Below are 12,569 nucleotides of genomic sequence, written 5' to 3' on the forward strand. Positions count from 1 at the left end.
TAAAGAACCACAGTATGGTTCTGTGGTCTGGTGTAATCCTCTGTACAACAGCAAACACTCAAATAGTACAGGATTATTTTGAAAGGTGACTCAAAAGGAGTTTTACAACATGTCCCATTTTTATTTCCTCTTCAGTATTGCCAAGTGAATTTGTGAAGGTCACAAAAATAACAGTGATGATTTAACTACACAGCTTGCTATTTGTGCATTAATAGATATCCTTCAGCTCCCAGATCATCATCCCCACAATAAGAACTGTAATTATTACAAATTTTAATGTTTTGAGTGAAGGATCTTTCCTTTGACATGCCTTCAAAGTGCTTTGAAACTGCTGATACTATGTGAGACAAGGGAAAAAATAGTGACATATTTTGCACCTTCCACTCAAGCCAGAAAAATATATCCTCCTCCATCTTCCAAAGCATTACTGACGCTACAGAACCAATGGGGTAAAAAGATTTTAAGGAAAACAAGGAGGCATTGAGAGATTTCCTGAGCCCGATTCTGTCGTTTTTATGAAAATACGGAAAAGGTTAACATTCATAGCTTGACTCCAAAGGAAGTACTTTGGAAATGTTGAACAAACGCAATTGCTGGAAAGCCCCCAAAACCATGAGAAACTCTTATTTTAAGACTGGGAAAAAGAGAGCTGTGGGTCCTACATTTTCTCTCGGTTCAGAAACTGATCTTATAGAAGAAACTGTGTGTGAGCAACAGATTTTGAAAGACTAGTTTAGAAAAGGACCAGACTCCGTATGTGGCATGTGAAAAGCCTGGAAGAGAGGCAGCATCAGGGAGCAGGAGACCATGAGGAGATGCCAGAAGGAAGGACTGCCGTCCGAGTAAGCTGAAGCAATGACAAGGACAGAACACAGGCAACACCCAGGCCATTTCAAGTAGTTTTGAATTTGTTACCAAAAACAGCCCTAAAAAGACAGTTGCTTTTGGAAGGCAATTCGCCCTATCTATGGCAATGGATCAGAAGACAAGTTCCTTTTCTGCTGCCTTCTGTACGAGAGAAAGCTGCACTCCAGTGCTAGGAGGCGGCTGAAGCCATGGTCAAAAACCTATGCAGAAATTTGTGTGGAAGATTAACATTTTATCCCCAATTAGTTACTACTCTTCTGCTGATGGAAACTCCCCCTCAGCAGAGGTGACAGGAACACTCACCTGCTTTAACACAAGTCCGCTCTCCTAGCTTAAACAGACTTTTTCAATACTTTAAGTTGTATGACTACAGAAGACTTTCAAGACCCGTCAGGCCAACTCTGCCTGCATATACATTCTGTATGTGCAAACGCATGGGCAAGGTATAAAGCACTGCACTAGTGAATCCCACAGATGTCTGATTGTGTACTGTAACCAACTGATGTCTTTTCCTCAGAGACTGGTCATGAGCAAATGTCTACAGTCAGCCGGTTCTGTCTGGCAGTGTGGCTGTATAAAAGCCCTAGCTCCAACTTAACCTATGAGTCAACATCTGACTAAGCTAACACCTTCTCTGAAGCAGAAAGAAATGTCAGATTTTTGTCCTTGCTTCTTAAAGTACAAGGGAAGCTTGACCTGCAAGAATGACATCAAATTTAAATAAAAATTAACAATTTGGGGGATTGTGGACATGTCCTCATGACAGTATAATATAGACATAATTAGATAAGACTTAAATAAGCCTATTTGGGTATCACAAGTGGCAGAGAGCTTGGAGTGGACTATCCTACCCTACAGGCTTTCTGCCACCATGGCTGGATGGGTGGTAGCATCTGAAAAAGGTTCTTTCTAGGGCTAGCCACATCCTTAGATTTCATAGCAAGTACTCCAAAGCTGAAAAATCCAGATGCAGCTCTTCCAAACCCTCTTGTTAAGCACCTCCCAGCGCTGGTTTGCATCATAAAGCACAAATACCTTGAAAAGTGTCCCCAAACAGCCACATACAGAATAAGGTCTCAATCTCTGAAATGACTTATTGACGTTCAAATGTCCAACACAACGTCCAAACCAAACTGTCTGATTTCAGGAACAGATTTAATGCATTTCTGTTAGCATAAACAAACTTCTGGAGAAGGAAAAAGAAGCAAATCCACAACACTTTAACAAAACTAACATATGACATTCATAACATTATTTTCTAGAACCAGCTAGAAAGAAAAGCTAATTTGGAAAGATATCTGGGAGAGATATCCTCAATAAGTAAAAAATTTTTAAAAGCTAAATTCATTAACATCACAAACTGACAGGTGGCAGCAAGTAGGTTTAACCTTTATCTTCAAGAAAAATAAAAATCCTAGGAAATCACATATAAAAAACCGTCAACAGAATACAAATTTGCTTAGTAGTTAAACACAAATTTAGAAAATTACTGGTAAAGACACATGATATACTATTCTGTCCTTTCAGTTGAGTGTCCAGTACTGGATATACTGGTTAAGACTGAAGGCAAAATGTTGTTGTCTAAGTTTGCTCACACCTTTCTAAGCCTTCAGATCACCTAGTACAAGATATTACCTCTCTCTACAAAATCCTGGATTTCTTATATCCTTCCACGCTCATGGCTAAAGCTACATGACCACCACACATTATTACACGGTCACAAAATGTTTATCAATTCTCTTATCTCATTCAGTGCACATAATGAATGCATGACAGAGCAAAATTAAAAACCATAAAAGCAGCATTTCTTAACTTCATTTAACTTGAGTTTTGCATTGAAATAATGTTATTTTAATGTAGTTTTGTGCATACACAAGCACTGTGTGTGTGCCTACCTGTGTGTGCGTGCACACACACAGGCATATTCACATTTGAGGGGAGGAGGTTGCTTATAAATTTTATGAAGTCCTGAAGTTAATTAAGTATCCCCCTCTCCTATAAGGAACAGAAAAGTAGGGGACATGCTGACTTGTTATTCATCCACATTAATACTTGGTTTTCTTAGAATACACAGTCCACTATCGAAGGACTTTGAGGAGGTTTCATATATTCAGAGAGTGCTAGAAGAAAATGTTAGGTTAACCTCATCTGGCTTTCTGCACGTCACAGGCCTTTTATGCGACACCCAGTGAAGACAATACGATAACGAGTTTTAGAAAGGGATTTAACCTTGATTGCAACTGTTAGAGACTGCACACCTCTACTAAGTCACTCCAGGTCTAAGCTTCACTGCAAAACATAGCATCTTATTTCCCATTCAAATTCTTCTAACTTTAAACTCACAGGTGTTTTTTCTTTGGCTGCCATATAAAAAGGCCCTCCAGTATTGGACTTCCTGTCCTTAACATGGACACTTTATTAATCGCACCTCTTAACCACCTCCTCATGAAACTAGACAGAGTGTACTTCCTCAGTCTCTCCTTATAAGGCAGGTTTTCTAGATTTTATATCTTTTACGTTTTCTTTGAGTCTGCAATATCCTTTCTTTGATATCCTATTCTCTTTTTGATGTCCCTTCTTTAGTGCCATTTCAAGTAGGCCTGTGTAATTTTCTTCCTAAATGAGCACCTGGATCATGTGTTTTAAAAGCAAAAAACATTTAAAACATTACAACATTTAAAAATGTTTCACATGATTTTTATTGCAGGACAGGAATCTTGTCATGCTAACGTGGAGGAAATCTGTTGAAGTTGGGCATTCCTGCCTCACCCGAGGTAGGTGTACCTACTCCAATATTTTCAAAAGAGTCTAGTTACAAATTATAAAGATCATCATGTACATACAAAATAACCCCTTCAATTTCTAAATATGTAACCAAACCTTCAAGAAAGCAAAACAAAAAATAACACTCCATACCTGCCTGGGGTCTGATCGTTGTGAGAGATTCCAGGTAGTCCTTCATGTCTTTGTGTTTGAAGCCAACAGAGATTTCAAAAGGTGTTTTATGTAGTACATTCAGGTGATCAGGATTGGCACCTTTCTCCATGAGCTGCTGTGCCAAGCTCACCTTTCCACTAACAGCTGCCAGCATTAAAGGACTCCAGCCCATAGTCTTCACAGTATAATTACAATCAGCTCCCCAGTCTAATAACAGATGTACCACTGCCTCATGTCCATGCTGAGCAGCTGCCATTAGTGGAGTGATATCGGGAAGGTCATCTCTGCTGCTGTTAAGTACACTTGTGCTAAAATGGTCATAATTGTCTACAAAAGCTCCAGATTCCAGCAACAATTTCACCATGCTGACGTGGCCGCCTCTAGAGGCCATTGTGAGGACACTGGCTCCTAACTTATTCTGTGCATTGAGATCAGCACCATTCTCCAGCAAGATGTGAGCTACGCTTAGATGTCCAAACCTTGAGAGAAAGAGATAAGGAGAATCAACACCTTGGATGGCAGAGGCTTCTAAAAGAAAACCAACATACTCTGAACATGGAAAACTTTATTACCAAATTGGCCTTTTCACTAATATACTATGGGTGATCTTGCACACACCATTGAATGTGACAGTGGTGACCTTACTGGAGGGGAGCAATTAACAGCTGAGGACTGTAAACTAAACTATTCCACATGTACCAGTGACCATGCTCATAAACCAGGCACCGACTTAAGAGGACGTTCTGGCCAAAGCAGCAACACGCTAGCCTCATTTTCAGCTGCATGACATCAACACGTAACTTCAATAAACCACAGAGTCACTTTCATCCTCTTATTTCCAGGCCTGTATCACATTCAGGAATCAAAGCCAGTTTGTCTGCAGGATCTTAACTAAGTACCCTCATTACTATTGAACAACTAGCGTAAAAACCTCAAAGAGTCAATGTTAAAGGAAAAAAAAAAAGACCGTTTTATGAACTGGATAGCCAATCTTTTGTATTAGCATCATCCCTTGCTTTCCAGTTGTAAACCATCAACAAACCCTCACAATGGAAGAAGGCTCAGAGAAGACAGGCATGTGCCCATGAAGCTCAGGGAAGAACATATCGAGTGGCTACAGCTGTTGTAAAGAAAGCTGAACTTCTCTCAACACAAATGGGACCAGAGGGTGGCCTTTGTTTTAGAGAAATGGCTCTATCAGCAGAGTGGCCTTCCCTAAAACAATCAATAAAAAGTATTATCTTCCGAGTCAGCCAGACCAGCATGGGGGAAGTGTCTATGCAGCTCAGCCCAATGCAGAGCACCAAAACTGAGCAACCAATGAAACAAATTTCAAAGAGAGTGAGGAGCTTGAGCTAGCTTCCAGCCACATATTCCTCCCCAGCAAGTGGGGACGCCCAGCATCATGATGTTGAGCATACAGGGACTGGTAATGGGTGTGCTGTTTGTCTTGTGGTTCAACTGTGTGTCACAGTGGCTAGGTTAGGCTTGTGTTAGGATTTCAGGAGATTGCTGTATCACTAGGCTAAATCAAAATCCTGCGTAACATCAAGTACCTTCCAATAAGGAAACTTGGTATTAAAGCATTAAACCCTTCTTGTGTGCAATACCTAAAAGAACTTGGTCAGCGTACTGAACTCTGACACCAGTTTCACCAGTAACCCAGCTTTGATACCACTTGACTATCAGAGGCTCTGGTAGTTTGTCAGGAAGCAAAAGACAATCATGCATGCCATACACCCAACCAGCCTAGTTAACCATGAGAAAATGGACACCCTTTACTGTTCCTTAGCTCAGGAATCCCACATTTTAATAAACATAATTCATTAACAAGATGTGTACTTTGTGCTCTTGTTGCATATATCATGCATTACTATATGCTTGTGTAGTGTTTAACACAATTGAGTTTGATCCTGAAAGCAGCCTTTGTACACTGCAGCAAAGCAAATATTAGTTGAGGAAATCCTGAAGAACACTAGTAACCGCTAACAGCAGACCTGAGACCAAAACTCCCTAGTTGCCTTTCAGAAAGTACATAGTTGCAGAAGGAAGCCTCCAGGCCCTCTCTAGTCCCTAGGTCTATCCTGGTAGCCTTCACTGTGTCACCTAAGTATAGCCTGCAGCCACTGTACAGGATTATTTTTATGCATATATGCTATCTCCTGTCCAATTTCAACAGGACTAACCACTGCCAGAAAATTAAACATGTACATAGATCGATACCTGCGTTTGTACAAACACGATGTTTCCTTTTTGGTTACCCATTAAAAAGAAAAAAGAAACATGCTCTTCCACTTTAAGCTTTCTCCACAGGTTTCAATGGTATCTACCGTACTTTTCAAATGGCAGCAAGTCATTTCTTTAAAACAGTGAGAGGGTTATAGTGATTTATTGTTTTTAGAGAATGAGTATATGGTTTTCATTAAGGGAAAAAAAAAATCTAAGAATGCTTCTGCAACTTTTTTCCTTTCTTTAACCTTCATAAAATAACAAAATTGTTGAACCCTGTCTTCCTTGTTCTTACTGGGAAGCCAGCTGTGTGACTCATTCTTTGGGAACTTTCTATGGGCTTTATTGAAAAGAGAAATGTTGACTTTGAAACAGATTCTTTTCTTCCAAGTGTTTTAATCTGTTATGAAACAAGAAAAAAATAAACCCAAAAAACATTTATCCTCTCAATTAAACATTCAATTATTATAGGAAAACACTGCCCTCCAACTTTGCAGAACATGTCTGTAAACTCAGAGGGTACTTATATATGTAAAGATAAATGCAAACACGAGCATTAGCAACACGGGAACCTCCCACAACCCAGCAGTGGACTACACGAAGCACAGCGTCATTGATGCAGAAAGCAATCCAGTTTTGTCATTAAAAACCTCAGCAATGATTTTCCATACCCTCCAGTGAGCCATTTAGGAAAACACAGAAAAGCCAAGTGAAATTAATTATTTCTGTTTGCTTCAATATGTTTTATGTCAGAGGTGACTTTTCAGCAGGTAGGTAAGACACGCACATACCAAAAAAAAAACCCAAGAGAAAATGAAGTAAGGGTGTGCACATATCTTATTTCCACAGAAGGAAAGAGGGGAGCAGTGTTTCCACGTTCAGGTTACCTCTGACTGCGATTCTGCGATGGCTTTACTCAAGAAATAGCGTGCACAGCTTCAATCACCACATCCTTAATATGGAAAGAGACAACCTAACGCCCCAGTGTAATACTTACCCAAATTCAAACCCGACAACCCCTCCTCACCCACTCCCGGGGAAGGGAACAGGTGACCACCCGGATCCCCCCGGGAGAACTACACCAGCGACGAGCCACCGCGGCCTACAACATGGCGCCTCCCCCCCCACCCTCACACACGCTGACTCGCCTGGAGCCCCCCCAGTGCTCCCGGGCGCCCTCCCACAGCCTGGGGAGCGGGATTTTGAGGGCGAAGGGGCCGAGCGCCGGCGGCAGCCCCGGGGCGGGGAAGGGAGGGCCGCCGAGGCACAGCCTCGGCGGCCCTCCCTTCCCCGCCCCGGGGCTGCCGCCGGCGCGGTAGCCGCCCTGCCGCTGACTAGGCCGGTGGCCCGCGGCGAGGCGGGGCGGCGGCCGGAGACCCCCCCCCCCCCCCCCAGGATCCGCCCCGCTACCTGGCCGCCTGCATGAGGGGGCTCCATCCGTAGTGGTTCCTGCTCTGTACCGAGGCCCCCTTCCGCAGCAGGAACCGCACCAGCTGCTCGTGGCCCCCCGCCGCGGCGAACTGCAGACCCGTGTTGCCGGCCTCGTCGGTGCAGTCCACGGGCACGGCGGGGGCCGGTGGGGCGGACGCTTCGCCGCGGGGCTCCGCCGCTGTCGCCTCCTCGGTACCACAGGAGGAGAGGGCCGCCGGGTCGGCGGTCCCGCCGCCGGGTAGCCCCAAGAGGCGCCGGGCGGTCTCGCAGTCGCCCTGCTCGCAGGCGCGGAGGAAGAGCTGGACCTGGGGGGGCACCCCGCACTCCCCCATGGGCAGCGCCGGCGAGCCCCGAGCAGCTCAGCCGCCCGCGACCGCCCCCGCCGCCGGCCGCTCGGCGGCCGCCGGGAAGGCAGCGGGGAGGAGGGGACTCCGCTGGCGGGAGGAGGCCGGCTGAGGGCGGCCGCAGCGCCCCGGCCGCTCTCGCACGGCGGGGAGGGGAAGCCGGGCTGGGCCGCACGCCGCACTCCTCGGAGCCGGCAAGGGGCCTCCCGCCTGGGCCGGGGGCCTCGACGCCTCTCCCCGCCGGGCCGCCCTCCCCTGTCCCCGCTGGCAGGCCCGGCGGCGTCACCCCTCCTCGCCCCAGCCAGCGCCTGGGTCACCACGGCTCCTGCCCCCTTCCCCAGGTGTCTTCTGTCACCCACTCGCGTCTGGGCTGCAGCCGTTTTCCCACACCATGTTCATGCTACCATTACTGACTCCCATACAAAGAAGTGTCTCTGCGTTACGTGTTTTTCTACCCGGGGTCATCGCAGCAAGGCTTCGCTATGGGGCTCATTCGCTCTCACCTGACGCAGCAATTCCTTCTTCTGGCTTCACAGCGTGACTTCTACAGCCTGGCACGGTCCTTCTCTGTCAGCCCCGCTCTGCTTACGTGATACTTCAGCCTTTACTTGCACCTTCCTACTTTGTTTTTCCTTCAGCTCCAAACCAGTCTCTTCCTTCACTGAGGATTCACAGTTGAGTCATTCCCCAACAAACATATATATTTCCTGCCCCCTGATTGTACTGATCCGTTAGTCTTTCAGTTTAAAGAGTTTGAGCATAAAATTTGGATTTCTTGTGGCGTTTCTAAGTATCTACTCTTTAGCGTCAGCCTCCCAGGTAACCTGAAATCCTTTCCAGGTTATATTGATTTACAACAGCTAAAGTGAGGGAAAAAAATAAAGCACCGATGAAATAACTCTTGAACTGCAGTTGACCAGTCACTTAAGAATATCGTGTCGTGTCCCTGTAAGTTCAAGCAGGTCATTATCTATTAAAATCGGTGACTTCAATGGCAGAACGTGGCACTTATTACAGTGGTGGAGGGCTTGGGGACGAGAGGGCTAGGAGAGGTTATGGGGAGTGCAGTGAAACCACCAAATGCCACTAAATGAAGCCATCCCCTGTTTCTAGGCAGTGGCATCCATATCTTCGAGGTTATATGGCTTTCTGCCTCTGATCCACTTGCAAATCCAGGTTGCCAGACCATCATGGCAAAGGGCCAAACAAGTTACACTTGGAGAAGGACTCCAGCAAACAAAGAGTCCTGGCTGTGTTTATGGCCACTTAAACCAGTCCTCTGGGAAAGTCCCATTCACAGCAAAGAAAAATAAATTACTTACAGCTTTGCAAATTTATCATTACGGAAGGAATAGGACAAATTCTTAGACAGGGTAAATATTCAGTGATGCTTCCTCCATTATAGATACCATTTCTTAACTCATGTAAAATATGTAAAATGGTTAAATATGTAACATACGCACTTAAGTTAAATAATTTCCTTAAGCATAAACATGCTTATAGTGGCCATGATCAGAGGCAAGATGCATGGCTAGGTAGACTTTTGGTCTACCCCGTACAACCATTCTTTCATTACGATAGTATGAGGAGCTTGCCGTTATCAATAAAGCTGGATGGTGCAATTCACTCTGTGTAAGATTTCAGAGCTTGGAAGAAGGGAATGGCAAGAGTGATTAATGCAATACATTATTCATGATTGAAGAAAACTGGGTCATACTTACCACATCAAAGTGCATGCTCAGATATAGTCAAATTAGTGACAAGATCGCTCCAGTTTATCTTTGAGATAAACTACTGAACATGTTGATCGTACAAATTTATGTTATGTAGCTGATGATTACGCTATCAAATTCTGCTAATGGTTTGAAACTCCAGACAAAGATATCATGAATGTAATGAGGAACCTAACAGCAAAAGATGCAACTCTTATTTAAAGAAACTCATAAGTAAGCAACAGGAAATATTTGCTGGGGTTTACAAAATGAGAGAGGAAATTATTTGTGCTAGATTGTTCTGCTGTCATCTGATGGCCATTGCTGTCTTCAGTCAGCATCCTGGGCATTTATACAGATATGATCACTCCGTGATTTCTGTCACTGATAGAGAATCAAAATATCATGAGACAAGACAGAAATAATCAGATCTCTTCTGAAATGAATCATGTGCTATAGAGAATCATGTGCTATTCTTATGGTGATGCAGTACCAAGCTCGCTGGGAAATAGAGGACTTGATTTCTTCACCAATGAAAGAACAACCTAAGCCTTTCAAACTGCTCATTAGGTAAGAGGATGGAGAAAGCTTAGGTTAGAAGAGAAAACAGGAGAAAACAAAACCAAGATTCTCAAGTGCAGATTGTGCATTAGTCGCTCGGAAGGTTTGTCCAAACTGCATCTGGTTTGTCCAGTCAGTGAAAAATACATTGCTTTTGACAAGAAATTCCTCCACGTCACCAATGTACTACTTTGTATAGGTCAGTGTGGGATTGCTATGAGGTTAAAATCATTTAAAGTGACAGAAAAACCTGATGAATGAAAAAATTACTTTAGTCTAAAGGAGATGAGAAAAGTACAAGGAACAGAACAGGCACACCAAAAAAAGCAGAACAGATAAGGCAAGAGCAAACATTTGTGAGGCCAACATTTGTGAAACTTTTCTAGCAGAATTCTCCACTGCTAATGATATCAAAACACCAGCAGGGAGATAAATGGGCCAATGTAAGCTTTATTAAAGCTACTTATAATACAAGGCAACATAAAGGAGATAAACGTAGAGCCATCGTTCTGCAAGAGGCAGAACTCATCATTTGCAAAACAAAGCCTAGGAAACCATTAGGGCATATAATGTACCTGTGGAGCTAGTAAAGTAAGTATAATATGGCAGATGTGCAGTGATGCAAAACTACAAATTGGCCAGGTAACATGACAAAAAATTCTGTTGCTCTTACAGTAGTAATAGGATGTAATACATTTGGACATATCCTCATACCATGATACACAAGCAAATTTCTACCTCATATATAATTCAGAATCACATAATATGGAAGACTATAAAATTACCATCATAATCAAAAGCATCTCAGAAAGGGAAAAATGGAAGTAGTCAAGCAATCTGTTCCAAAGAAATACAGAAAACTAGAGATAGCTGACTCAGTCATAATCTTCATTATGAAAGTCCGGGGATGATGGCATCTCAAATTCCCAAATACGATGGCATTATTTTCATGGCAATTCAATGAATAAAAAGCTTATTTTCTACTGTAAAATCTTACCGATGTGAATCACAAGGAAGTCATGCTTCTGAGAAAAAGAAAACTGAAAGTTTTAGCGTGTGTTTTGTGTGAAGACTCTTATCTCCATCTTAAAGAAAAACATAGACACATATATTAGACATACCATCAGAGAAAAGCAGATATTTCTCCAGTATCATTAGACTCATATGTGAACTTTGTTCCTTTTAGGCATAGAAAAAGAAATAACCTTGAAAAATGACTAAAAAAGAGTGGTGGTAAGTGCCTACAGTATAGGATGGCTAAGATTAATTCTGCCATGTAATATTCCTTTGAGTTCCTGGTTCAGAATTTTAATCATGACATATATAGCAGGTCTGCACTTCGTCTGCTATAGCCAGCTACTATAACTTTGTGATTAAATTACTTCATTTATATGTTTCTGAATATGCCATATAATTTTGATCAAACTTTCAAAAATTATTTGCAGCTCCATGTTTCAATTCATTGTGTCTGCACAAGAACGTATGAAAAATCAGTCAGGTTTCCCATATAACAGACCTCGAACAGTCCCTTCAGTAAGACGTCACATCATACCATATTCTGTGCACAGAACCGCAGTTTTGTTCCAATAGTGTTTGACAGCTCAGCTTGCTAGCCATGGCTTCCTTTATGTGCAATACCTCTTCTACCGCCTGCAGTTAATGCTTGCTGTTTAGCTAAAGAGAACATTTATATATCAACAATACATACCTACAGCAAGCAAATATACCGATCGGTGCTTTTGCCATGCACTTCTTTACTACCTTTAAGCTATCCTGGCTTGCATGGGACCTTTTGAACAAGATATTTTGTGTGTGTGTGTATATGTATATGTATATATGTAGACATATATATGTACATATGCACATACATGTACTACAGAGATCTGCAAACCCGTACAGCTTAGGTCTTGCCCAAGTAGGATCCACTGAATGCTGCCTGTTTTTATTGGCATGTCAGTATGAGAATTACACAGCATTCATCAATCTGATAGCAGATCCCTGAAATAGCTGACAGTTTCTATCTCACTCATCAAGTCTGTGCTTTTAATCTATTTTATTTTTAGGACTCCGTACCCACTGTTCTTCCTCTCATCTAAATTCCTGATATGCTCTGCCTCTGTACTATGCACCCAGCTTCACTCTTGACCCAAAGCCTACCCTGTAAAACAGGGTCCCCGCTGAAGCACCGAGGACCTCAACACCCACCCTTCGGCACAGACCTGCAGCTGGAAAAGTGGGTGCTCAGCCCATTTCATGTTTTGCCTGTGCTATGCAACGGCCTTAATTAACAGCACTTTCAACACAAGCATATTAATAAAAAAAAAATCCCAATGGGATGAATAATAATATTTTAAAAATACAGGTGCACTTGTGCTGACAAAGGAGAGAAAGAGCAGCCAAGGTGGGAGTTGAGGGGGGCCATTTCTTTGCAGGGCAATGCTATTTTACGCTGAGTTAAAGCACCAGTGAACAACAACCCATAGGTCCA

The 12,569-nt window shown here is 43.1% G+C and overlaps 1 protein-coding gene across 6 annotated transcripts in view; it reads right to left on the reverse strand.

The window, feature by feature from the left end:
- ANKS6 (ankyrin repeat and sterile alpha motif domain containing 6) overlaps positions 1-8,449 on the reverse strand; it is a 46,955-nt gene extending 38,506 nt beyond the window's left edge. For 3 of the 6 annotated variants that reach the window (XR_012774398.1, XR_012774399.1, XM_075494171.1), the window contains exons 1-2: positions 7,444-7,910; positions 3,784-4,283 (exon numbers count right to left, since the gene is read on the reverse strand). Coding sequence is in view for 3 of the 6 variants with exons in the window: in XM_075494171.1 (XP_075350286.1) it covers positions 3,784-4,283; positions 7,444-7,796 (853 nt within the window). In the remaining 3 variants the exon portion in view is untranslated. Of the gene's footprint in view, positions 1-3,783; positions 4,284-7,443; positions 7,912-8,311 lie in introns of those variants that run through there. The other 3 variants (XR_012774397.1, XM_075494173.1, XM_075494174.1) reach the window with 2 other exon arrangements.
- Between the last annotated feature and the right edge of the window lie 4,120 nt (positions 8,450-12,569).

This window comes from Mycteria americana, chromosome 2, assembly GCF_035582795.1.
Source record: "Mycteria americana isolate JAX WOST 10 ecotype Jacksonville Zoo and Gardens chromosome 2, USCA_MyAme_1.0, whole genome shotgun sequence".
Taxonomy (NCBI): domain Eukaryota; kingdom Metazoa; phylum Chordata; class Aves; order Ciconiiformes; family Ciconiidae; genus Mycteria; species Mycteria americana.